Source organism: Camelus ferus, chromosome 5 (genome assembly GCF_009834535.1).
Source record: "Camelus ferus isolate YT-003-E chromosome 5, BCGSAC_Cfer_1.0, whole genome shotgun sequence".
NCBI lineage: Eukaryota > Metazoa > Chordata > Mammalia > Artiodactyla > Camelidae > Camelus > Camelus ferus.
Window position 1 is genome coordinate 90,378,236 of NC_045700.1, and position 24,579 is coordinate 90,402,814.

At 53.4% G+C, this 24,579-nt stretch overlaps 2 protein-coding genes across 8 annotated transcripts; one reads left to right on the top strand and one right to left on the bottom strand.

Annotated features, from left to right (window-relative positions):
• Positions 1–9,778, bottom strand: LOC116663796. Of its 3 annotated transcripts, XM_032480479.1 has the most exons (3): positions 8,236–9,778; positions 5,013–5,076; positions 1–494 (listed from the first exon to the last, which is right to left on the bottom strand). In XM_032480479.1, exon 1 carries the CDS (start codon positions 9,753–9,755, stop codon positions 8,847–8,849), a length of 909 nt encoding a protein of 302 aa, XP_032336370.1. In that variant the 5' UTR covers positions 9,756–9,778; the 3' UTR covers positions 1–494; positions 5,013–5,076; positions 8,236–8,846. The 3 variants fall into 3 exon arrangements, with proteins under 3 accessions (XP_032336370.1, XP_032336371.1, XP_032336372.1); XM_032480480.1 differs by lacking the exon at positions 5,013–5,076; XM_032480481.1 differs by lacking the exons at positions 1–494; positions 5,013–5,076 and adding an exon at positions 7,450–7,668.
• A 37-nt stretch (positions 9,779–9,815) lies between these two features.
• Positions 9,816–14,784, top strand: PTMA (prothymosin alpha). 5 transcript variants are annotated; one of them, XM_014558039.2, is made up of 5 exons: positions 9,816–10,048; positions 12,765–12,836; positions 13,099–13,195; positions 13,677–13,750; positions 14,032–14,784. In XM_014558039.2, exons 1-5 carry the CDS (start codon positions 10,004–10,006, stop codon positions 14,077–14,079), a joined length of 336 nt encoding a protein of 111 aa, XP_014413525.1. In that variant the 5' UTR covers positions 9,816–10,003; the 3' UTR covers positions 14,080–14,784. The 5 variants fall into 5 exon arrangements, with proteins under 5 accessions (XP_014413525.1, XP_006183345.1, XP_032336379.1 ...); XM_006183283.3 differs by having other exon boundaries at positions 9,822–10,048; positions 13,102–13,195; XM_032480486.1 differs by lacking the exon at positions 9,816–10,048 and adding an exon at positions 11,351–11,934.
• The last annotated feature ends 9,795 nt before the right edge of the window (positions 14,785–24,579 follow it).

Here is a 24,579-nt window from a genome sequence, read left to right on the forward strand (position 1 = left end):
TTTTGTTATTGAGATGTGAACACAATGAGTGCCGCCCAGTGTCCTGGAAAAGTTCAAATGCTCCCTGTTCTCTGCGAGCAGTTCAGCTCTCTCCACCTGACCCCCAGCTCAGCTCCAGGCCCACGCTGGTGTGTCCGGGGCTTCAGGTGTCACCTGGACTCGAAGGCTCTGAGCCTCAGAAGGCAGCTGGGGTTTTGAAGAGGGTCCCTTCCACATTTTACTGGGAATCTGAGCCGCTTGGGTCCTGGACCATCGTCAGGAAGCCAGTTCAGGGAGTGAGGGGGAGCCAGGCTGGGTGGTGGCTCTTCCAAGTCTGCTGTTGGGTTTTCCGAGGGACCAACTTAGGCCCAGCCATGGAAGGCCCAGAATGACAGACCCAGGAGAGGGGAAGTGGGGCTTTGATGCCCCCGTGTTCCGAGTTCCTGCGGCTTGTTCCTGGGAGGGCTGGACCATACTTCCTTGGGCTGAGCAGTGTGCCAGCACTCAGAACACGCCTGTCACGTGAGGAGAGAGCCAAATCTGAATTATTTGGTGTAAGTACCACGGAGAGGGGTGGCTGTTTTTTCATTCATCCTTAAATAATGCAATGAACTTTACCATCTCTTGGAAAGTCCCCCAAAAGACAGGCGAATGACAACAGGGAAATGGAGGTGGGATGGAAGGGAAGTGTGAAAGAGGGGCAGCATCACCCAGCTGAGTCCCGGAGAGGGTGGGATGCTGGGAAGGGCTGGGAAAGGGTGGGGGGCAGTCACTTATAAAGCCAGAGCAGGGGTCAAGGGAGGCTGGTGCTGGGCAGCTGGGATGGCGTGGGATGACCTGTCTCCACCCCACCAGCTCCCTCCAGGGGTCTCCATTTCCTCTTCTCTAAAATGAAGCACCTACCTGGATTGGTGTGAGGCTTAAAGGGCAGAACCTGAGAGAAAGTGCTTTGGTTATAAACGGCTCCAGCTTGTTTAATTATTTACCACTGTAGTTTAGGCCTTGGTTCTAAAGTTTATAGAAATACCTAAAGGCCAACAGGAAGAAAAATCCCTGAAGAGGCCGGGCTAAGGGAAATAGGGCAGGAAGTAAGAGGGGAGGGTGAGATCCATCACCCTTGGGATGAGCTCTGGAACCCAGAAGTGCCCTCGGGGTGGGCGCTGGACTTCTGGCAGCCCAGACAGAGAGGGAAAGGGGCTTGGCTACAAGAAGCAGAGGGTCTGTAAAGAAAAACTGACACAAGTTATTCAGAAGACGTCCTAGGAAGGTGTTATTGAGAACCATTTTACAGGTGAGAAAACTGAAGCTCACGGAGGTTAAATCTTGCCCCAGGACCCACACGCTAAGTCACAGGGTAGGCGAGGAACACTTGTCTGATGGGCTCCTGCCTTCCCCCACGGGAGACAGCAGAGGGACCTGAAGTTTGTGCTCCTAACCCCCAGGCCACAGTGCCCTGCTGGTGCTAAGGCCAGAGAGAAATTTGTCCTGTGGGTCACTATAAAAGGAATATTGTGCAATGTTGTGTTTCCATAGTCCAGAGCAAGGCCACAGTCAGTGGTAGCCTGGAGAAATGTTCAAGGCATTGTTACCAATTGTCTACTGACGTCACAAAAAAGCTCAATGAAACAGCCTGGGAGCACTTAGTTTTCAGTTGGCTAACTTTCTGGTGAGCCCTTGGCAACAGACTGTTGCAAAATGCCTTTCCCTCCCCTCCACCCCGTCACCATATCCCACCAGAAAAAATTTTGCCTCACAACCAGAAGTCACTGATCTGGGAAGGTTTCTCTGCTCTTTCTGCAACCTGAGAGATGTCTGCTGCGGGGTGAGGCCCTCAGTTGGTGAAAATAAACTCCTTATCAGTCAACAGAGGAAAGCCCAAGATCCTGCCCTTGACCTTTGAGGAGGTGGGGGCGGGCCCGGGCTGATGGGGGTGGGACTTCTTGTGACCAGTGACTTTTCCTTTGAAAGCCGGGGCTGCACCTGGACTGAGCCATGGACTCCAGGCAACACCCGCCCACTCTGTGCCTCAGTCTCCTCTTTCGTAAGGTGGAAACAACGACCTCCTCATAGGATTGAATGAGTTAATGTGGGTCTAGAACTCAGAACAATGTCTGGCCCAGACTTTGTTCAGTAAACAGCAGCTGCCATTCTCACCCGGCCTCTCTGCTGTTCATGTCTCAATGTCCTGGTTTGTAGCTGTATCACTTGCTGTGTCCCTGGTGGGGCAGGTCTGTGGGGTCCAGCTCAGTAGCCATGCCCCAGGGTGGAAGGGCACATTTGGAATGAGTCTGCTTGGTTGGGGCAAATCAGGTTTCAGAAGGGCCCTCTTCCCACTGACCCTCCAGCCCACTTTCTGTTCACGCGCATGCCCAGCTTGTTTCCGTGTTGGAGCTGCCCAGACTGTCCGGCCCCTGCTCTCTCCTTTACTTCTTACCCTGACTCCAGGCTCTTGCGAAGCCCTACTTGCTCCAGGAAGCACCCCAACTCATCTGGGCTGCCCTGGTCTTTGAATTTTGAGAGTTGGTATCAGCCAGGGTCTGAGTCAGGCAGTGGAGGGAGGGTGGGTGGCATGAAGCCCCAGCAGCCAGGCCAAGGGGGGCGCTCTTCCCGGCCAGGGGCCCTTCTACTGGCAAATCAGGATTCTATTCTGGGTCGCAGTGTCTCCATCTGTAAAATGAGGCTCTTTCCCATCCTCTCCATCTGCAGGGTGCTTATCTTGCCATAACTGTTTGAAGTGTGTTCAATTTTTCTCTTCTCTTCTGGCGTGGAGCAGGCGTGAACACCCGGGGCTGGCTCAGTGGCATGTCGGGCCCAATTCCGAGCAACTGAATGGTCATTTCTTGATGAAGTATAGTCAGATGTGTAAGGCACTGGGCCACGCCAAGTGGGGACACAACCAGACCTGTGCCTGCTACCTCCAGCCTGCAGGGAGGGGGACACTTACACAACATGCCCAGAAATCCCCTCTCACTCAGTCTGCATGATGGGAACAAGGTGGGGAGGGTAAAGAGACTTGCTTAGAAGCAGTGTCAACCAGCCTAGCAGTGGATCCCCCAGTCCCTAGAGTGCCCCCTTCCCACTGGTGGCCTTCTGAGGAAGAGAGGCTGGGACTGAAGAGAGAGTGTGGAGAACCACCACCATTGCCAGGTGACATCCTTCCAGGACCCTGAAAGCTTTAGTAACTAAGCTGGGGTTCTCAGCTAAGGATTTTTTTCAAATTTTTTTGGTTGGGGAGGAAATTCGGTTTCTTTCTTATTTATTTTTAGAGGAAGTACTGGGGATTGAACCCAGGACCTCAAGCATACTAAGCATGTGCTCTACCACTTGAGTTGAGCTATACCCTCCCCGCCAGGATGCTTCTTTATGCTCGTCCTTCCCTGCTTGGAGAGCTTTTCATGCAGGCTGCTTATGAAGGTTAATCATTAATTTCTGATTTCCCTTTTATCTGTATTCAGAACACATTTTACTTCTGTCATGAATGCCCCTTGTTTAATAGTAGTGGTCACTTCTTTTATTTATTTATTTGGGAGCGTGGAGTTTATTTATTTATTTATATTTTTAGTGGAGGTACCAGGGATTGAACCCAGGACCTCGTGCATACTAAGCATGCTCTCTACCACCTGAGCTATACTCTCCCCCAAGTAGTGGTCACTTCTGAACATTTTATCATCCTGAGAATCTTAATTGAGGAAATCTCCAACCTAACACACGAAGCTCAGGAGGAGACTGATTATGCCCAAGGTGATCAACAGAGTTTGGCCATGACACCAAGTTTGGTGTTTGGTGTCTTGGCCAAACTCCAAGTGCAGTGGCCCTGTGAACAACCCAGGATGGAGTGGGGACACACAACCATGCTGTTCTCTCCCTGGGACCTAGACCACGTTCTTCCCTCTGTTTAGCAAGTGGAGAAACTGAGGCCTTACCAGAAGCCAAGTGAATGGGGAGGTGCCTGGCCAGTGCTTTTGAGGTAACACCCTTCAAGCACCTAAGTGACAAGTTAGAGTGGCCTGTTCTGGAGAAAGCTGCAGAGAGCCAACAGATGGTCACAATTCCAGGCCTGGCCACAACGCAGCACGTTGAGAACACGCCTCAGCTGAGGAGGCCCAGGGAGGCTCTTAGCTCAGGTGCGGGGGAGCTCTGGCTTTCCTCTCGGGCTATCAAGGCAGGAGCAGCTCACACTTCCCTAGAAAAGATGCTGCCACCTTCTTCTCCTTTCCCTGGGGAGGTTTGAGTTCTGGGGTGATGTTTCAGTTCTGGGGTAATGTTTCATCCAGTTTTGAGATTTTCCTGTAGAATAGTCCAAGTGAGAGCCACACTTTTTTTCCTCTGTGCGATTCTCAGAAAAGCTCCTGGATGACACAACACTGCTGAAAGGAAGCTGAATCTCTCCCCCAGTTCTATAGACCCTTGTTCCCACCTGGATCTGGAAACCAACAGGATTCCCACGATCACGACATCACTGCACAGCGCAGCTGAGAGCCCTCCCCGGCGGGTGCGGGAGGTCCTGATAGCCAGCTTGCTCCGTGATCTTCACTAAGCCCCTCAGTCCTTCTGCTCTGTCATGTGCAAAACAAGTGCTCCCAGTGTTACCTCGGCTTCTCCATGGCAGAGAGGCAGAATCCAAGCGGGGAACTGTTTTTGGATTGAGGGCTATAGGACCCTTTCTCCTGACAGTGTGTTAAAGCTTTTTTGAGAAATGCCACATTAACCAGCATGTGAATAAGGACTGGACCAGTGTGAACAATGTGTCCATGTGCCCAGGAGTTTCCTGGTTGTAGCATGAAGAGTTCTGGGTCCTGGAACAACCCAGACAGTTGGTCACCTTGTCTGTACTCCATTTAGTGTGAGAGAGTGAGCAAATCCTGGCTAGTGGTGTGTCACCCATCCCATATACCTCCCCCGAAACAAGCCTGGGGGTGGCTCCTCCACCAGAGCTGAAGGAAAGGTAGAAGACCTATTTGAGCGTAACAGAGAAGAGGAAAGAGGAAGCTTCAAGATATCAAAGAGCCTGCCTCTCCCAACTTCAAGCTTACCTGGGCTGGGATTTTTGGCCTGCCTAGGGCAGATAAATCCTCAGCTGGGGTCTGCTCTTGGCTCCTGTTTTGTTGGGTTTCCACGTGAGGTCAGGTGGCAGGAGGGGACAGGTGTAGAGATGCATAGTTAAATGCCTCTTCATAGTCACATAGGTGTTTAACCACCAGGTGCACTGCTCTCACAGGCACTCCCAGGCAGGGTGACCGGGTGTGTCCCCGCACGCGTGCTCCCCCAAAGGGCACCTTCACCTGCTACGGCGATGCTGGGCCCACGCACTCACAAACGGTAACCAGAGCTTAAGCCAAACACCCACTCGAGCTACGCAAATAGGCACGCACTCAGGCAGATGGATGCAGGGAAGAGGGACAGGGGAATGGCACAGGCGCAGAAGATTCTCAGAGACACCAAGGCACGAGTGTGTTCAGAGGGCGGCAGGGGCCGTGTACACAGCACACACACCTCCCCCGGCCTCCTCAGCTCCTCTCCAACCAGGATTCCAGTTTGGCATCGGTTGATGGCAGACTCTGAACTTCAACAGATGTTCCCCACCCTCTCCCTGCCAGGCAGTTGCCTCTCGGGGTGGCCAGACCTGTGTGGGTACCAGGGCCTTCTGGCATAGCTCCCCAGGAGGACGGGCAGGCCCAGGCGTGCTGCACCAGAGAGCAGGCGTGTGGGGGTGGTTCTTACACAATCCCATCCGGGCTCGGCAGGGCGGGAGAGTTGAAAGGCCTCTGGCAGCTCCCCAGGCCGTGATGCTGGGCAAGGAAACCTCAGCCTGAAACTCCTGGGTTTCTGAAGGCGGGAGTTTTTTGAGGCCTGCTCCACTCAGGCTGCCTCCCAGACTCTGTCATTCCTCTGAGGCTAGAGGGGCTGCCAAGCATGTTGGGCACCAAATCATAGGCTTCCAGAAACTCAGCTAGGCTGGTGCCCTCATTTCCCACCGAATATGGGAAGAATTTGCTGAAGACATTGTTCCTTTGTCCAGAGTCCTGCAAACACTGTGAAACCAACCCACTTAGGTACAGACAGCAGCTGGGAAATAGGGTCCTGAGAACACTGATGGTTTTTCTGGATGTGCCAGACCCTATTTTAAGCACTTTGTGAATATGAACTTGTTCAGTTCCCACCATAACCCTGGAAGGTAGGTACTATTTTTGTCATCTCCATTTTTTAGAGGTGAGGAAGTAACTCTCCCAGTTTTACACAGCTAGCATGTGGCAGGGCTGAGATTTGAACCCAGGCAGCTTTACCAGCATTTATTTTCCTTCTAGTCTTTTGGAAATCAAAATTGTGAGATGACCAATTAGGAATACACTGGAAATGGCTTAGGAGCAAGGGTTGCAAACGTAAGTGCCTACAGGGCCAGGCAAGTGAAATAAATGCGTGACTCAGGCCAGCAGTTGTTGTCCAACTGAGACTGGGTAGGCAACCCAGAGGTGTCCTCAATGCAAATTCCCTATAAACAAAACCTGCTTGGAGGACATTTGGGTCCCCTGGCTTAGAGCAACTCTAACCTAAGTGCAGGGCATCTCAGGCTGTAAACAAAACTGCAACAGGAAATGCATGCAGTCAGGGGCACACCAGTTTGTCTTGGGGGGTTTGAAAGGCCACAAGAACAGCAAAGGGCAGAGATGCATCAGTAAGTGTAAGTGACAGGGGACATGAAGAACAGCCTGTTCAAAAGCAGCAAAGGAGGTGAGGGGTTGCCTGTTACTGGAGGAATGAGGCTTGTTACAGCTTAAATAACTCCTCCACTCATGAGCTGTCAAACACCACACTCCTGTGGTGAGATGGTGGTCCAAGGCCACTTCTGATCCATGGCTCATCTAGCAACACAGCTCCCTCCATTGCAGGGTTTTAGCCCCAGCCTGGTCACTGATTCACTTGGTTACTCCAAATCCCTTGCTATAATCCCTTGGTCTGCTTTCTTGACTTGTTAAACGGAGAGTGACATCATATAAGAGTTTGAACCTATGTATTTGCCGATTTTCAATTCGTTTTGATCTGTAAAAACATCAGTCTCCTATGATTCAACCCTGTAATTGTCCTACCTACTTTGCAAGGTGCAGAGAATAAATGAAAATGCTTGAAGCATGAGCCAAAGGCTCACTGCCATGTACACAGCAGGTGCTCAGACAGTACCTGGTGAAGGTAAACGCTGGTTCTAGAACCAGGTGGGCATGAGCTTTCTTTACCCACTTCTAGCAAAGTCAGCTGCACGGGGACAGGGTCAGGCAAAGCAGTTCTTAGAGGGAAATTCACACTCACCCAGTTCCTCCCTGGATATTTGCTCCCCGCTTCCCAGCCCATAATGGCCAGAATCTAGAACAGTCATGTCCAGTTTTCAGCTGTAGACACAGAGACAACTGCCCAAGGCCACTATCCAGACAGGGAAGAAGACTCAATCGCTTAAATATAGCACAGAACAAGCTCTCACTGCATCCGGGTTTTGTGGGCTAAACAATCCTCTCCACGGTAACCAGAGTTTAATGGATGAGCGGCAGATAGAAGGCGCTCTTCTACCCTATTTATGATGCCGCAGAATCCCTTCACCGCTTGGAGAATGTGGCACAAAGGGTCGCGGCAGCAGCGGCCAGAGTCCCTTCCTCTTCTGGGGTGAATGGCGGCCCCAGGTGCGCGTCGCAATAAAGGCAGCTGGCGGCGGGAGGGAGGGGACCGAACAAAGGGTTTCGACGCGTGGTCCTCAGGGACACCACTGCGAGTCCCTGGGATTGGCGTGCGCCCCACCCTGGGGAGAATCCCACCTCTAGCCATTGGGGAGCCCTTGGGGCAGGGCAGAGACCCAACGGGCGCCCCCTTGGTCGTCGCGTACCCTGAACAGGATGGCGACTGCCAGGTAGCGGGACGGGGCGCGGTGCCCCTGCCCAGAACCTGCCCGACGTTTCTCCCGGCCAAAGTACAGGGAGCCCGGGCTTCTCTCTCCCCAAAGGACAACTCGCTCGGGAAAGCCACCACAAGCCAGCAGCCAGACTGGCAGATATGAACCGAGATGCGGGACTGACGCGCGAGGCATAGGCAGAGTGGGAGGGGGCCCAGACCCGGGTGGCACCCCAGCAATCCGCACCCGCTCCCGGCTGGGCAGCGGAGTCCAGGGTCCCGGGTGGCAGCCGGGCGAGTGCGTGAACTCAGTTGGGGGGGGTCTCGCGGTGGGAATGGGGTCACTTGGCCCCTGACCTAAGAAAACCAAGAAGAGCAACCTACTCAGTCCCTCCTCCCGCCCCTGACTTCAAGCACTGCTGGCCTTGGCGTCCATCCTTACTCCATGATCCCAGGCTCCGGGTTTTCTCCATTCCCAAAACGGCGGCCTCAAGAGACAGACAGCGGAACCTGCCAATGGCAGGACGCAAAGCGTCAACTTTGTGTTCGCCCGCCACTCTCAGCCAGTGTGCGCTCGCTTCTCCGGAGTCCCGCCTTCCGTGTCGGGCGCCCCCTTCTGGCTACACAGGGATGAACCCTATCTGTAGCCATCTTGTGTGTGGCACAGTTTTTTTTTTTTTTGAGGGGTGACATCTTTCCACTTATTTCAATCTTTCCTCCCACATAGCTGGTTTCTTAGTTCGATAGCCAAGAGCGGTGGTGATAAGGAGGCTATAGCCTAGTGTTCTAGGATCGTCTGCGTGAGATGGGACACGACGTCACGCCACGCTTGCCAAGTCCAACGCCATCTTGAGTGTGGCATTTTGATGGTTCCCTTCTCGGGGCTTCGCGTGGTTCCCTAAATAGCGTCCCGAAGTGCAATGAGCCCCAAAGGACTAGCCCAACTAGTCTAAGGGACGATTATTTTCCCTCAATAGCCCTTGCAATGAATAAGTTCATGTGCCCTTGGCAGCGCCGTAAGTGGGGTGGGAGAGGGATTCGAAGGCCGGGCCCTGGAAGGATCCCAGAGGCTGTCGCGACGGCCGTGACCGCTCGGGGCAGGCGCAGTACAGAATCCTGAAGTGTGGGGACCGCTGTTTAGTTAGACGCCTGCGGGCTGTTTTGCTCGAGGGCGGAGCCCACACCGGTCCTCGAGTCCCCTCGACGCACGAATTCCCCAGTGTGCGTGCTTGGCACAGAGCCCACTCGTCAGCTGGCTTAGGCGGCAGACACCGGGGCTGGTGGTGTGCGACGGGTACACCTCTCCAAAGACTCGGGGAGCCCGGAGCTGTGCAAAGGGGGTGGACGTAGTAGAGGACGGGACGACCCAGGTGCGCGGATCCTGACCTCACGCCCTCATCGCTCATCGTGGGGCTTCCGCTGACTTGGGCTAGGGCAGTTCTTGGTGGCATATTATAAGGGGCGGGAGGTGGGCATCTCCAAGGGCACTGTGTAGAGCACCGCCCCGGGCGAGCACAGCCCAGCACCCGGCCTTCCCTTCCCCCTCCTGGCAGCCGTCGCGTGCGCCGCCCACCACCTCCTCTTCCCTCCCCCTCCTTCCGAGCAGCCGCGGGGAGGGGTGAGGACTGGGGGCTGGGCGGGCTGCTTTGCCGCGCTTTGGCTTTCTGCGTCAGCAGCCCCGGCAAAACAGCAGCGGGAGCGCGCCCCCGGAGCGCGAGCGCGCGCCCCTCCCCCGCGGCGTTGGTGCCGCCGAGACCCGGCAAACTCAGGCACTGAATGACAGTGCGAACGGCGGCTGCGCAGCGCGGGACGCACCAAGGCACTGCCGCTTTAAGCACGCTTGCCCATTGTTCGGAATCGAGCCAATGAGCGAGCGCCCGCTCCCTGCTCTCAGCCAATAGCATTCGGGCAAGGGAGGCTGAGCGCCGCCCACTAATCTATATTAAAGGTTCTGGCGCCGCGTGAGTTCCCCACTGGCTGCTCTGAAAAGCCATCTTTGCATTGTTCCTGTGTCCGGCTCTCCGCTCGCCGCAGCCACCTCCGCCGCGCGTCTCCTCCGCCGCCGCCGCGGACTCCGGCAGCTTTATCGCCAGAGTCCTCGAACTCTCGCTTTCTTTTTAATCCGCTGCATCGGATCACCGGCGTGCCCATCATGTCAGACGCGGCCGTGGACACCAGCTCCGAGATCACCACCAAGGTGAGGGTAGACGCCGCCCGCCCCTTCGGGGTCCGTGCGCTGCCACCGCCGAAACAGTGTTTGGCGCGCGGCACCCGGGTGCCCCGAGTTCTCTGTTGCTCTCTTCCGCGGGGAGCCCATCAGCCCCCGGCCTAGGTCCCCAGGCAGCCCATTCTTTGTGTGCGGGGGGGGGCGGGAAGAGCCGCGGGAAAACGTGAAGCCGTGGAGGAGTGGGCTGGGGGCCCTCGGGGACCCGGGTAGGGGAGCGGGAGCGGAGGCTGAGCGGCTTGAAGAGAGGCTGCTCCACAGCTCCCGAAACTTGTTTGTACTCGTCTAAGTGGCGGCGGGAGGAGAGGGGCCGGGCTGGGGGTCGTCGGCCCGCGAGGCTCACGGAAATAACTTTGAAACTCGAGCGCGTTTAGAATCGGAAGTGTTGGGGGGGAGCGCGCGTGCGGGCGTGGGTCGGCTGCCGGCAGTGGCGGCTCCGCGGCGAGCTCCCGCCGGCGGCGCTGCTCTTTGTTCGGCGCCGGGCCGCTCTATTTCGCGCCTTGTAGTGGGTCCGAGGAAGCTTATCTGGAGTAAGCTATGATAAGGCTGAGTGGGGCTGCGGGCCGCGACGTCGGTTGTGTCCGCAGAGGTGTGAACTCTCCTCCGCCCTGGGCGCCCTCGGGGAGGCGGAGGTGGGCATCCTGGCGGGGAGTGTGTCGGGAGCAGCCGCCCAGCTTCAATAATTCACCAGCGGTGCCGGGCTTGGCTGAGGAGGAGGCGAGCCCACGCGCCGGAGGGGAGGAAACGGAAAGTGAAGGAGCGGCGCGCTGGGGCGATGATGGGCGCCCCCCGCGGCTGCCCAGGGGCACCGAATGTGCGGCATCTCCGGGGACTACGCGGGGGAACAAAAACCTGCGGCTGCAGTTGGCTCGTTGCGGGGTCGAGCGGGTCTCCAGGGGTTGTTGGGGCCCGGTGCTGCGGATTCATTACCCTCGGTTTTGAGGTTCTGCGCTTTTGGCGCAGCTCTGCTACTGCGCGCCGCGTCGGTCCCGCTGCCTGCCCTGGGGAGTGTCTGCCATCGGCGGGAACTGGGCGCTTTAAAGCAGGGTCGCTTTTTTATCCTTCTGCCTTGGTCCGCACCGCATTCCTGTCCCTGCGGGGATGGGGGCGAGTCACCTTGGCGTCTCCTTAACTCCTGTGGCCCTGGCGTCACCTTTGGTTCTTTCCCAGGGGCGACTCCCCGGAGGAGCGGAGCTTGGGACCCGGATCTCCGCAGGGGCTCCCTCCAGCTTTTTCTGGGCCCTGCCCGGGAACTAGTTTGGAGGGGAGGGTCGGCCCTCCCCAGTGCGGTGGTTCGATTTCCTCCAACATGATTTCCCGCTCGGAGCAATAAACAGTCCTCTGGAGTGTGTCTCCGACGGCTTCAGGCTTCGGGACTGAAAAAGCCCCGCGGACTAAGGGGTGGCCTCTCGCGGGACTTTGCCCGCCAAATGCAGAGACGTACTCCCGCGTATCTAGGCCTGTGCGCGGAGGCAGCAGGGACGTCCAGAGGCCCGGAGAGACTGGCAAGCAACTCGCGCGCGCTCGGTGGTGCGAGTACAACCTGCGGACTCCGGGTCTCCAGGGTCAGGGGCGCATTCGGCAGCCACGGGCCACGTGCTCCGCGCGCGCAGTGCGTGCGGAGGCCCGCGCGCAAAGCCCGCCGGGCGGGGGTGCGCGCCTGCGCGCCTCGACCTCCCCGCCCCCACAGCTCCCCGGGGCTTCGGCCGCCAGGGGGCGGGAGCGGGCGGCGCCGGGGTCCGCGGTGGGCCGGATGGGGAGGACTGGCCCGGCAGGTGCCCCGGCTGAGCGATCTCCCGCACCCGGGCCTCTCGACGCCTGTTTTTGTTGGTGGCAGAGTGCCGCGCCGGATGGAAAAAGTTATGGGGCTTCGGGGTTCCCATGGCGGCACTGCTTTCCGGAACTCGGGCCGTGTCCGCCTGGCGAGGCGCTAGAGAGGTTGGGAGGGAAACGGGGCGCTCTGGGTGGCGCACCTTTGGGACGAGAAAGGCCTCGGGCCCAGGAGAGCGTCGCCTGAGCTCGCGCCCATTTCTAGGGAATGGTTGGCTATCTCCTGGGACCGCTGTAGGGTATGGGGGAACTGGTGTGTGATTCGGGTTCCTTCAGAAAACCTGCGCTTGCCAGGTCCTAGGGTACCGTGGGCCTGGAACTTGAGTTTGGCTGCGGGGCCTCGGCTAATGAGGCGGCCTCCCCAGTTTTGCCTGTTAGCTCCCTCCCATTCCCTTCCCGGGATGGTCCGCCCACGGGAGTCCTCCCGCAGTGTCAGGGCCCTCCCCTCTTACCTTATTTATGGCGCATACCTGCTGTTTTCCAAGAAGGATTTGTGAGAGGCGGAGCTCCCTCTGGTTGGAAACAAATCTGTAATGAGTGTGTGAGTTAAGTGTTCCGGGCTCGTCTGCCCGGCCAGACGGGTTTCGGGCTGTGGTGCCACATGGCTCCTTTCCTAAGAAGCATGAGTATGGGGCCGGTGGGAATAGCCGTAGTGGGCCTCCCTTTTTAAGTGTGTTTTTAAGGGTTGAAAAGTAGGATAAAATGCTGACCACAAAGACACTAAGTATCCTGTGTAACTTAGGCTTCTTAAGTTTGGACATCCAGATCAACACTGCGTCATTCCTACGTGTAGGCCTGGGAGCCTCTGCCAGCCCTGGGTTGCTCAAAAAACTTACTAGTTCCCTCTTCCTTTTTGAAGGACTTAAAAGAGAAGAAGGAAGTTGTGGAGGAGGCGGAGAATGGGAGAGAGGCACCTGCTAATGGGAATGCTGTGAGTGTTTACTTTGCTCATGACCCTCTAGCAGCTCCTGGGCAACATTTCTTAGATTTTGAGCTTAATCTGTGGTGGGGGAGGAGGTCAAGGCCTTGCACAGTCCTGCGTCAAGATCTCCTGTTGGAGATTCAGGGGTGCCAATTAATTGATGGTCTCTTGGGTGGTCTGGTCTGTAGAGGCATGGCCAAGGTCTGGAAGAAGGGATGAGGACAGAGTGATGCTCTGTCGTTGTAAATACTCTGGTCTGCTTTCTGTCGAGGAGAATGAGGAAAATGGGGAGCAGGAGGCCGACAATGAGGTAGATGAAGAAGAGGAAGAAGGTGGGGAGGAAGAGGAGGAGGAAGAGGAAGGTGATGGTGAGTAGCCTTGTCTGCGTACTTTCCCCTGGACTTCCAGCAGATGGGGAGGAATTGGGGGCTCCTCAGGGGTGGGGGCCAGTGGACCACCTACAGCTGGGCTTGTACCTGTAAGGTCAGCATCTTCCCTCTTGTTTTAGGCTAGTGATGTGAAGCTGTGCCCCGCATGCTCCACAGTCAGATTCTCACTCCTGCTGGAGAGAGCCCTTCACAGACAGATCAGTTGGTTTGGCTTCTTTGTGTGCAGCAGCTTGGGCCCTCTTCCCTCTGAAAATGAGACCCCTGTGGTGGGCAGGGTGGGTACCCTGACTACCCAGTTTGTCAGGCAGCAGAGACAGATCAGGGGCACTCAACCCTGGCAAGTCTGTTACTGGCAGATTGCCCAAGGAGCTGCGGTCGTCTTGTCCCCGTCCCCGTTTCTGGCTGCCCCTGGGTTGGCTGAGGAAGGCAGAGTGGTTTACCTGGGCTTTATTCTCTCCAGGTGAGGAAGAGGATGGAGATGAAGATGAGGAGGCTGAGGCAGCTACGGGCAAACGGGCAGCTGAAGATGATGAGGTGGGTCTGGGGTGAATCGGGAGAGGGTTGGAGTCTGAGGCACAAAAACTGGAGGGGCTGGTGGGATTTCAATAGTTGTAGTTGGTGTGATGTGTGGTCCTGAGTGGTTCCCTCCTCTTGAGCAGGAACAGGAAGGACCTTGGGCCCAGCCTCCCAGAGCTCTCGAGCCCCCCCCCTCCCCAGGCTGCTTGTGCCTGGGCTCTGCTCTGCCAGCAGGAGCTGAGGCTGGTGGGTGGGCCTGGTGGGTCGGCAGGGGCCTTGACAAATCTTTCCCTGCCCAGGATGACGATGTTGACACCAAGAAGCAGAAGACTGATGAGGATGACTAGACAGCAAAAAAGGAAAAGTTAAACTTAAAAAAAAAAAAAAAAAGGCCACCGTGACCTATTCACCCTCCACTTCCCGTCTCAGAATCTAAACGTGGTCACCTTCGAGTAGAGAGGCCCGCCCACCCGCCTGCCACGGGCAGCGCCACCTGCAGATGACACGCTCTCCACCACCCAACCAAAACCACAACGTGAATTTGCAACAGGGGAAGAAAAAAGAACCAAAACGTCCAAGGCCCTGCTTTTTTTCTTAAAGTACTTTAAAAAGGAAAATTTGTTTGTATTTTTTATTTACATTTTATATTTTTGTACATATTGTTAGGGGTCAGCCATTTTTAATGATCTCGGATGACCAAACCAGCCTTCGGAGCGTTCTCTGTCCTGCTTCTGACTTTACTTGTGGTGTGACCATGTTCATTATAATCTCAAAGGAGAAAAAAAACCTTGTAAAAAAAACAAAAACAACAACAAAAAAACAATCTTATTCCGAGCATTCCAGTAACTTTTTTTGTGTATGTACTTAGCTGTACTATAAGTAGTTGGTTTGTATGAGATGGTTAAAAAGGCCAAAGATAAAAGGTTTCTTTTTTTTCCTTTTTTTGTCTATGAAGTTGCTGTTTATTTTTTTTGGCCTGTTTGATGTATGTGTGAAACAATGTTGTCCAACAATAAACCGGAATTTTATTTTGCTGAGTTGTTCTAACAAAACTGTCTCGAGCCTGATTTTTTTTTTGTTTTGGTTTTTTTAGGCTTTCTGGGGGAGGGGGCAGGGAGAGAGGAGGGAAGGATCTTAACTCTGGCCCTGGCCCAGCTGTCCTTGGGGACAGTGGATTGAAAACAACAGGGAGGGGTGGGTGACCATGGTGGTCAAGGACTGAGCTGCAGTTGGCTAGTGGGATATGGTGGGGGCACTGGAGTTACCGGCTAAAGGGGGAGACAGGTTGGTAAAACCATGTCATTGGGTTCCCTGGAAAAAGGTGTACACAGTTACAGGCACTTGGTGGGGCTGCCCTTGGTGGGTCCTGAGGGTGAGGTAGGGGGTGGCACAGGCCAAGTGTGAACCCATGTCCAAAGATCTCAGGGATGCCGCCTCCTAGTGGGTCAGCTGATGTGGCCTTCAAAGGCCTCACTGGGTTGTCCTGGCCACAGAATGGCTCCCCCTGGTGGTGACATGTGGCACCTTCTGGTCTCTCTAGGACTTCTCTTCCAGGTCACTAGTGTAGCCTTGCCCTGCATTCGCTAATCTCTGGCCTCTAGGAGAAACAAGTGACTTGGTTAGTTGAGGGGTGGGCCACCTTGCCCTTTGAACACAGATGGAGGTGGTAGATGAGCTGTTTTGATTTTCAGACAAGTGAGCAGTGACAGCAGATCAAGTGACCTCAAGCTTGAACCCTCAGGTGACATAAGAGCCCTCTAAGAACCTTCTGGGGTCCACAAATCTGAAGCCCCCTGCAAGCACCATAGTGTGGCTGTACCTTCTCTCGGGGGGTCAGGGGGAGTTGAAACAGCAGTGGGGGTGCTGGGAACAGGCTTCAATTTAAAGGTAAGAGAGGCTGCAGGACCTGCCTCCTCTGCCACTGCTGGCTGGGTGATGCTGGCCTCTGTCCCTCCTAAGCATGGTCTTAAAGAGGCTTCTCTGGTGTCAAGCGGTCTAAGTGAGATAATCACGGGGGTGAGGAAAGGGAAGGTCATCCCTACTTCTTCAGGGATGTTTTCCTCAGCCTGGAGTACCTCTGAGTCTTGCAAGTCGCTGTGGGCAGAGGAGGGGATAGGGACAGAGAAGCCATGTACCCTCCAGCACTCTGGCCATGTGGGGGTTCCTTGCCTAGACCGAGTTGACAGGTGGGGGCACATTACTGCCTATGACAAGAACGAGCCATTGGGACTCGAGGGGAGGAGACCTTGGGTATTTCATCTATTCCTCCCACCCCATCCTGACGTTTCTCCCTTCCAGCCTCTCAGGCGTCCACCATTTGCATGAAGGAGTCATCTGTCTTCAAGATGCCAAGTTGGGGGTTGGGACGAGAGGAGGGGCAGATGTTAATAACCATGCACCCATTAAAACTCCTTAAGGACAATCTGCTATCCTGGGCCACTGATAAGGGTGCTCTGAACACAAGGACAAGGGGACGTGACAAAGGAGGGAGGGCTTCCCTTGGGGCATTGGCATTGAAGCTGAGACTGGTAGGGCCAGGAGGATGAAGAAAAGGTGGGGAGGATGAGCCGTGCGTGGGCATCCCTCATGCAAGAGGTGACGGAGGGTGCATGGGCAAACAGGGCAGCCAGGGACAGGCATTCTGTGAGCCAGGTACCGAGGTAGGATTTGGGGAAGCCATAGAGGTTTTAAATAGGAAAAATCCCTGGAAAGCACTGGAGTGACATCTGCAGAGGTTGGGGTGGGAAGCGCTGGATTGAGGGGAGATGCTAGGAGGGAGAGAACCAGGTATATTTAAATCATCACATGGGATAAAATGTCTAGACTCAGGGATGAATTGGATGTTGGAGGCAGGTCCCACCAAGGATCCCAGACTTAGTCCTGAGCCCTCCAGCCCAGGGAGAAGTCTTACCATCTGGAAGGTGCAGGGGATGAAGGTTTGGTGCTGTGTGGTGGCCTCACTGCTTTTGAGGTAAACTGTCAGAGGCTGTTGGGTGCACAGGTCTGGAGGCCTGGGCTGGGCCAGGGGAATCAAGGATAAGGTGTGACCAAGGTGGGCCAGGGAGAGGGCAGATCAAGACAGAAGGCTGGTCATACCAGGGAGCCCACCAAATGGGGTTCAGTCACTCCATGGAAGTGAAAGCTCCAAGACAAGGGCCCCTCTCCCTCTGCTCCAAGCTGGGCCTCCCTTACTCACCAGCCACATCAACCTCCTGTGTCCATGGCAGGCTTGGTCCTCCCTCAGGGCCTTTGCACTTGCTTTTCTCACCACAGGAATGCCTGACTCCCAGAGTTCTCAGGACTCACTCCATGCCAGGTCTCAATACAAACATGATTTCCCTAAGAGGCCTTCCCTGGTCTCCAGTCTAAAGAAGGCCCGTCCCAATTCTCTCTGTTGGTCACAGCAATTTTCACAGTGTGAGCATGTGTGTTTATCAGTTTGTGTTTTTTTTTGGCTGTCGCCCACCGAGGTCAGGGGCCATGTCTGATTCACCAAGTTCTCCAGCACCTGGTGAGTATTCTGTCCATTCCATTAATTTGTTCATCCATCCATCCACTCGCACCGAGGGTTCTCTCTGTACCAGGCACCGTTCTAGGCTCCAGAGATAACAGAAATGGGCAGGAGACACATGACAGGGCACCTCCTGGTGGTGGGACACCATTCCATACCTCATTGTGCCTACACTCGTGGTTTCTGTCAGGTGCCCACGCTCTGGGAGGGCCTGGCCCTTCACAGGGGTTGTAGCCTGTGGAATGTGGAGTGAGGACTCAGTGTGGAGGCCTGGCTGCCCATTTCACATCAAGCTGGGTCAAGGTCAGATCAAGGCTTTGGTAGGAGGGACCCTCTGAACCTGTGTGTCCATCCCATGTGTCTGCAACGCTGTGCTGCTGCCCCTCGAGGCAAGACTGCCCAGCTGCTTTCTGTCTTGCCGCTCAGGGCAGCTCAGTCCTGCAGATGTTCCCAAGGCCCAAAGCCTAGAGGGTTTCCTGAGGCAGGGGAAGGGGTCCAGAAAGACCACATAACAGACAGCATACGGAGCTGGGATCAGATCTAACCCAGTTTGGAACTACAACCCCCCAAACCCCCAGAAAGGAGGCCAGAGCTTTAGAAGGTCTTGTACAGAAACAGACATGCAGATATGTTAATATGGAGCAAATAACTGGACCTTGCTAGGCCTCAGTCTTCTCTGCATTATGGGAACAATAGCATGCGGCTTGTGCCATGGCCTAGGGCTGCCTTTCATAGGGTCCCACATCTGTGCTAACTCCCTGCACACCCAGTAACATCTGCATTGCCTCACCCCTCTAAAGATTCGGCCTAGAACAGCCCTTGCTACCTTCAGCAGAACCCACTTTTCTCTAGTCCTGAGCTTAGTACAGTTTATCACTGCCTGGGACATGGCCTCAGGGTCCAGGGTCACCTTGATCCTAGTCCCAAAGTCTCCAAAAGCAAGAACAGGGTGCCCAAGGAGCCCAAGCTGGAAGATTTGTGAGGAATGGGCGCCCTCTGGTGGACATAGAGGAACTGCAGGGGCTCCCCGTTTTGCTCAGCTCAGAGAAGAGCTCTTCAGTGGGCCCTAGCCTAGGGAACACACCCCCAGCAACCCCCACCCCTCACAGCAAGATCTTCCTCCCTCTCTAGCCAGCACCCTGGTCAGACATAAAAGTCAGTGGTTATTCCCCATGCCTTCCCTCTGGGCAGCTGATGGCCCATTTCAGGGACCTGGTTTCTTGGAGAGGAGACCCCAGGCCTCCCTAGAGCCAGAGCTGAGGCCAGGATCAGCTCCTCTGGAGTCATGGGCCTTCCCTCGGTTCTGGCCCCTTGGGCTCCCTCTTGCTTGGTTCTGTTCAAATGCTTAGTGTGCGCAGTGCCCTCCTAGGGTAGGCTCAGCTCTTGGCCATTTCTGGCCCTACTGTAGGACTCCTCACAGAGGCTGCTGCCCTGAGTGTGGCCCCAGGGCCTTCAGCTGCTTGGAATTGGGGGTCAGGGGTTCCCACCTGCACTCTGAAACTCTGAGCTGTCTGCCAGGCTGCCCCAGGCCCAAGTGCCAGAATCCAGTGCTGTCTCCACATCTCTTTTGCTGGCCAGGGGTCCAAAGGCTTTCTAGATCCTGGTCCTTCCAGGGCCCTGATGCTCAGCCTACTTTTGCCAGCTTCCTCTGTGATCTCCCTGTCCTGGACACAGGCTTGCCCTGTCCTCAGGCCCCTGGCCACTTCTTGGTCCCCTCCTGGTGGATGCTGCTTCATGAGGATGGAAACCATGGTAACAGCTTTACTTGGGGTAGTCCATTTCTGCAGTGTGGCTGCTTGTCCCTCCCAACCTCAAGTCTTTGAAGGCAAGGGCAGGGCCAGCCAGGGAAGGGGCCAGGGGAGTCCCTAGGCCATCCTCTCCAGAGACCTCAGCCAATGCCACAGGGTCTGGTCTGAGCTCAGAGAGGTGATAAAAGCTCAAATCAGGAAATATGGCTGATATATTCTAAGGCTGCCTGGAACATTGACCTTATATACTGGGTGAATGGTATGTGTTATTTATGGAGAAAGCCTAGCAGCCAGTGGCTGGCTGGTGTGGATTCCATAAAGTCCTGAGCATAGCCAAGAACCCAGAGTGGAGGGTGTATGTCCTCATGAACTCTCCATCAAGGCTGCTGCCATAGCAACAAGAAGTGCCAGGTGGTCACTTGAGACAACCTCATTTCACATGCACCCATGCTGGGGCTCAGCTGTGAGGCTTTTGGCAGGGAGCAGATCCTTTGTAGGAAGGAACTGATGGTGAGGATTCCAGAAGGTACTGGGGACATCTGTTGTTTTTGCCACCAGCAGCCATCCTGTCACCCTTCTCTTGGCAATAATCTCCTAAAACTATCCACTTTGCCTCCTGGAGAATTTCCTCTCTCCCACTCTTAAGCCCCATGGACAGGATATGACTTAGTCTTGGCCAGTGCCCACGGTCCCCCCGAGACATACTGATTGGCTCAGAGCTGGCACATGACCCAAGCTGGTCCAATCAGAGTGAGCTCTGGAATTTTTGACTGAGTTGCTGGAAAGGAACAAACTTGGGCTTGGGCCTTGGGCCTTGAACTCAGGCAGTTGAGTGAGAAGCTGAGGCTGCAGCCCATACAGATAGGACCAGAGTTGAGCCAAGAGGCAGAGGAACCCTAAGTTCTGATGACATTGCTTGAGCCCCTGGTCTAGTTGTGCCTGAAGCTAGAACAATCTCTGGACTTTTAAATTATACAAGTCAGTAAATATCTTCCTAGCTTAGGCTGGTTCAGGTTGGGTTTTCTGTGGTCTCTGAGTCATACTAGTAAACAAGAGACTACAAGGCTCCAGGCTCCAGTGTCCAAGGCCAACAGGGCCTTCATGAGCAGACAGCTTGAAGAGGGAGGGCATGGAGGTGTGGGGGGTCACGTCTCTGGTGGGGGTTCCGGGCTGAGAGGGAACAGAGGGAGGTGAATCAGCCTCAGAAGAGGCTGTGAAGCTCATGGCTCATCTCTCAACAGAACCGCAGAGTACTGCTCGACTCATGCCCAACTGGTGGGGGGGGGTGGCCCAGGGCCATCGGGGCTGCCCTCCTGCACCCCTGGCCTGGAGCCCCTCTTCCCTCATCTGCAGCCCCAGGGCTCTCTGACCCACTGAACCTCCAGTGTTCCCACCCGGTGCCTCACAGCCAAGCAGTCTCATTGAACTAACTCGATTGCTCTGTGAGGTTCCTGGGTAAGAGGTGGGATCCTAACCTTTATGCAGCCTGGTGCCTCCCAACTGTCTCTCTGCTCTAAGATGTGCCTAAGAGGTGAGATCTGTCCAATTAGGAGAAATACTGGGTTAAACAATGTTAAAAGTGTTTTCTTTCTACAGAACTCAGTCTTCAATATACTAAGAAGTCTCCAAGAACAAGGTTAAAATGCAGCTCATTCCAAACTTATTTGAGCCAGATTTTTTTTTTTTTTTCACAGAAAGCCTATTAACATGTTGAAGGACATTCATGTCCACAAAAAGCTGATCTTGCACAAGGACCATCACCAGGGCTCCGGGAATATTTGCTGAACTAAGCAGATGATGGGAAAGGCTTCCTTAGGGAACCAATTCCAGTCTGGCTCTTAGAGCCCTGCATGAGCCTCATGCAGGCTCCCTCGGCTGCAGGTGGCCTGCGGCGTATGCTCATGGCAGTGTCCCTTGTCAACACAGCCCAGGAGGTGACTGGTATCAGTATGTCGGGGGACAACAAAGGGTGGAAACTGGTACAAACCTTTCAAGAAAGCATTTGACCCTATATATCAAGAATCAAAGAATATGTACATACTTTTTTGACATAGAAATCCATCTGCAGTGCCATTCTGAATCCTAGGAAAACTTCTCCCCTTCTCGGTTTTTCTCTGGGTCCTTCTTGCCAGCCTTCCCACAATGTCCTGAGTCGGACCCTTGTGGTTTCCACTAGAACCCGGGGCCAAGGCCTGCTGGACAGCAGTGCTGGGCAGTCACCTAATCTGGAAGGTGCTGAGAAAGGGTGGGTCCCAGTCACATGGGAAAGTGACGGTGGATTCTACAATCCCGATCCCTTTGTCAACACTGTCCCCGGTGAGCTGCTCTGCCAGTCAGCCTTGTGGTGAGCATCTCCCCAGGAAAAGCTCATTCCTTTCCTTGGAGACAGTGTGGTCTGAGTTCATCTTAAGGACAGAACATTTACTGACTGTGGCACCAAATGGGTCTGCTTATTAGGTGGGTGGGCTTTCTATTATCTTCCTGCTCTGCTCAGGGGTCCGCCAAAGTCACAAACAGTGACTGGACTTTTACCTGGTAGTCCCTTGTTATGCAATGACATTTTTAGGACACTCCCAGCGGCTACTTGCCTCCCTGGGAGGCCAAGGAGGTTTTCCTCTGCAAATGATTGTGTGCCTCCTCTAAAATGCCACCAAACCCACAACCAAGCTCCTGGAAGTCTGTGCCATAATGATACCACTTGAGCCTGAAAACGTTTGAGGATCACTATGGTCATAAAACCACTGCAACATCATAAAATGTCTACTTTTAAGCAACTGTGAACCCTCCAAGAAAAACCGTAGCCTAATTGTACCAAATGCATTGTAGATCATTGCTGAATACAAACCAATTAAAATAGAGTAACAGTTAGTAGACAATCTGCCAGAAGACATGATATGGATTCTAATTCTGACCAAGGGCTGGGCCCCAAGAAACCAATGTGTGTGACCAACAATGTACCATGAAAGAAAAAAATGACCATTATTAACTTCTGCAATAACACAAAACAATGAAATGAAATTCCAGTTCTGTAAATAGGTAGACCAGACACGTATAGCTCGATTCCACCAGGGTGGCCTGTGCACCATTCCGAGAGCATATAGATAGCTAAGGATACATACTTTAACCCAATGTGAAGGTAACAATTATAATATATATGAAACATTCAATAATTTTGTTTATCTTCTTATAATTGAGAATAGCTATTTGGGGGATGATGTGAATAAACCAAGCCACTTAAGAAGCCATTCTAAGAAATTTGAGTAAAATGCCTTCTTTTACTTTGAATACATTTCCTTCAATAAGTGCAAGAATTTAAAAGCATTCCAAAAAACCACGAGCTGTCTCACAGTTCAGAGCTGGGTGGTCAATACCCATGTGGTGGTGGTGGTGGGTTACTAGACCAAAGGAGATAACTAACAATTCTCTTCATTAAGTATTAGGTCCAAAAACCTTAAGTATTTATTACCCAACTTAGTGGCTGTCATATTATTTCAGAAAAAGCCACCTAAATTGAGAGAAAAAACATGTTTATTTCATTTATAATCACAATGACTTACTAATAGGGTGTGTGTGCCTGTTGGGCACTGCACAGCTTCTTAAATCTTGGAATCAGATTGGACACTACCACTCTCATTTCCTGGTCACATCAGTTTTGAACAGTGTATGACAGATGTCCCATTCACTGCATTTCCTTCAAAAACTACAAGATCCTATGGCGGCCCTGTGAATTTGCTGCAGTGCCCTGGGGTGTCTTGGTGGGCAGTTTAGATACCAAATGTATTTACCAGATTTCTGCTTCTCACTCCACTCCACTGCATCCCTCAATTTATTCAAAGCTATAATCAAAGTTGCTCAGTTTCAGACCAAATAAAAGCAGCAAAAAGAACTGCTAAGCCATTTTATGTTTTCCCTTTGAGGATCATTTAACAGTGCATTTTGAATGCTGCAAAACAACAAGTCACTAGCAAGAAATTCTAAAAATAAACTTGACAATGTGGAGGGACTGGTGATCGGATGCACATCTTGGGTCTGCCTCTGGTTGTAATGTGAAGGGTAAATCAGAAGGGGAGGCCATGCCGTCAGCTGGACCAGTCCCCGATGGTTACAGGAACTGCGGCAGGGGCCGTGGGGATGGAGGACAAGATGGGGGAGATGTTTATGACAATAAGTCAATAGGCCTCTGTCTATTGGATCGTGGGACAGCCCTTCCTCCCCACTAACCTCCAGGAAGTGAGTATCTTTCCCCCACACCTGGGCAGATGTTTCTACTCACTCCTCCCATCCAGGCCCAGGGGTGAAGGAAAGCAAGGACATCAGCCCTGGACCTCTTCGCCCTGCTTCTTCATCATCCCTCCTCTCCATCCTTTGCCAGGTGGAAGGGATAGGCTTTCACTCCTCCCCTGTCAGAACCTGAATTCTTTGCTGCACCAAGTACGGCACATATGGTTCTTCATTTGTTGATGATAGGTTAAGAGATTTAAAAAATCTTTTCTTTTGAGTAAAGCCTGGCTTTCCAGACTTCTGGCTTGCTGGGGACTCGTCAATCCTGTTTTGGGGTCAAAAGCTGAATGTGGAATCTTTGTTTTTTTCACCTCCTTGTTCCAGATATGCTGCTACTGCACTGCCCAGTTTTCTTCAGAGCATTGACTACTATCTGAATTTATTTGCTTTCTGTCTCCTTTCATTAGAATCTAATGGTAGGGACCTGACTCATCTTGTCTAGTGAGTGTCTCCACCATTTAGAACAGTGTCTGGTACATACAAAGTGCTCAATAAGTATGTATGGAATGAATGGATAATGCTTAAAGAATCTGCACAAGCACATTCTCAATATATAATAGCTAAAAAAAATTCCAAATCCACCAACAAACATTTTAGGGACAAGGCAGTTGGAAGAAAATGAAGAGCCTGCAAAGGAGCAAGGAGCAGACACCCAGGAAGTGGCTTCCAGAATCCCAGCAGATAAAGCAAGAAGGACTGGATGGGGAGAGTGGCTCAGTGGAGTTCACTGCTCCAGGAGAAGAGGCCATAGACCAGAGCCAGACAGCAGAGGAGTAAATGAGAGGCAGGGAGTGCAAAGAGTGAGTAGAAACAATTCTGAAAAGTCTGAATCCGTAGAGGAAAAAAAGGATGGAGGAGGAGCTAAAGGACATGCAGGATTGAAGGAAAGATTTATTTTTCAAAATCTAGTTATTTTTTAGGGTGACTTGAATGCTTTATAGGCTGAGTTGAAGGATCCAGAGAAGAGGGCTTTCCTGTTTTTTTCTGAACTGTGTGTAATCTCTTCTTCCTTTAAATGCCCACTTTGTCCTTCTCTCCTGGCAGGCACTTATAATTGCTCTACTAGAGACAAAGCTCCAAAGGCAGGCCTGTGTCTTGCATGACATCTTACTGATACACATAATAGGCCTGTAAGAATGTCCTGAATATGGCCAGATCCTCTTTGGTAGACTGAGCTCCCTCCACCCTTTATGCTCAACTAGGGCCAGACTCGAAGCTTCACCATGTGCTCCATCACCGAAGTTACTCAAAACACTCACACCACGCAGAAAACCTAAACAAACATCCATGTTTGAAAGAGTCTCTAA

Bases quoted from the DNA above. Each gene is read 5' to 3' on its own strand.
- LOC116663796 (XM_032480480.1), bottom strand. From the start codon at position 9,755: ATGCTATTGGCTGAGAGCAGGGAGCGGGCGCTCGCTCATTGGCTCGAT.
- PTMA (XM_032480486.1), top strand. From the start codon at position 11,506: ATGCAGAGACGTACTCCCGCGTATCTAGGCCTGTGCGCGGAGGCAGCA. The intron at 13,196-13,676 runs GTGAGTAGCCTT...TATTCTCTCCAG, and splicing joins GGAGGAAGAGGAAGGTGATG to GTGAGGAAGAGGATGGAGAT. The intron at 13,751-14,031 runs GTGGGTCTGGGG...TTCCCTGCCCAG, and splicing joins GGGCAGCTGAAGATGATGAG to GATGACGATGTTGACACCAA.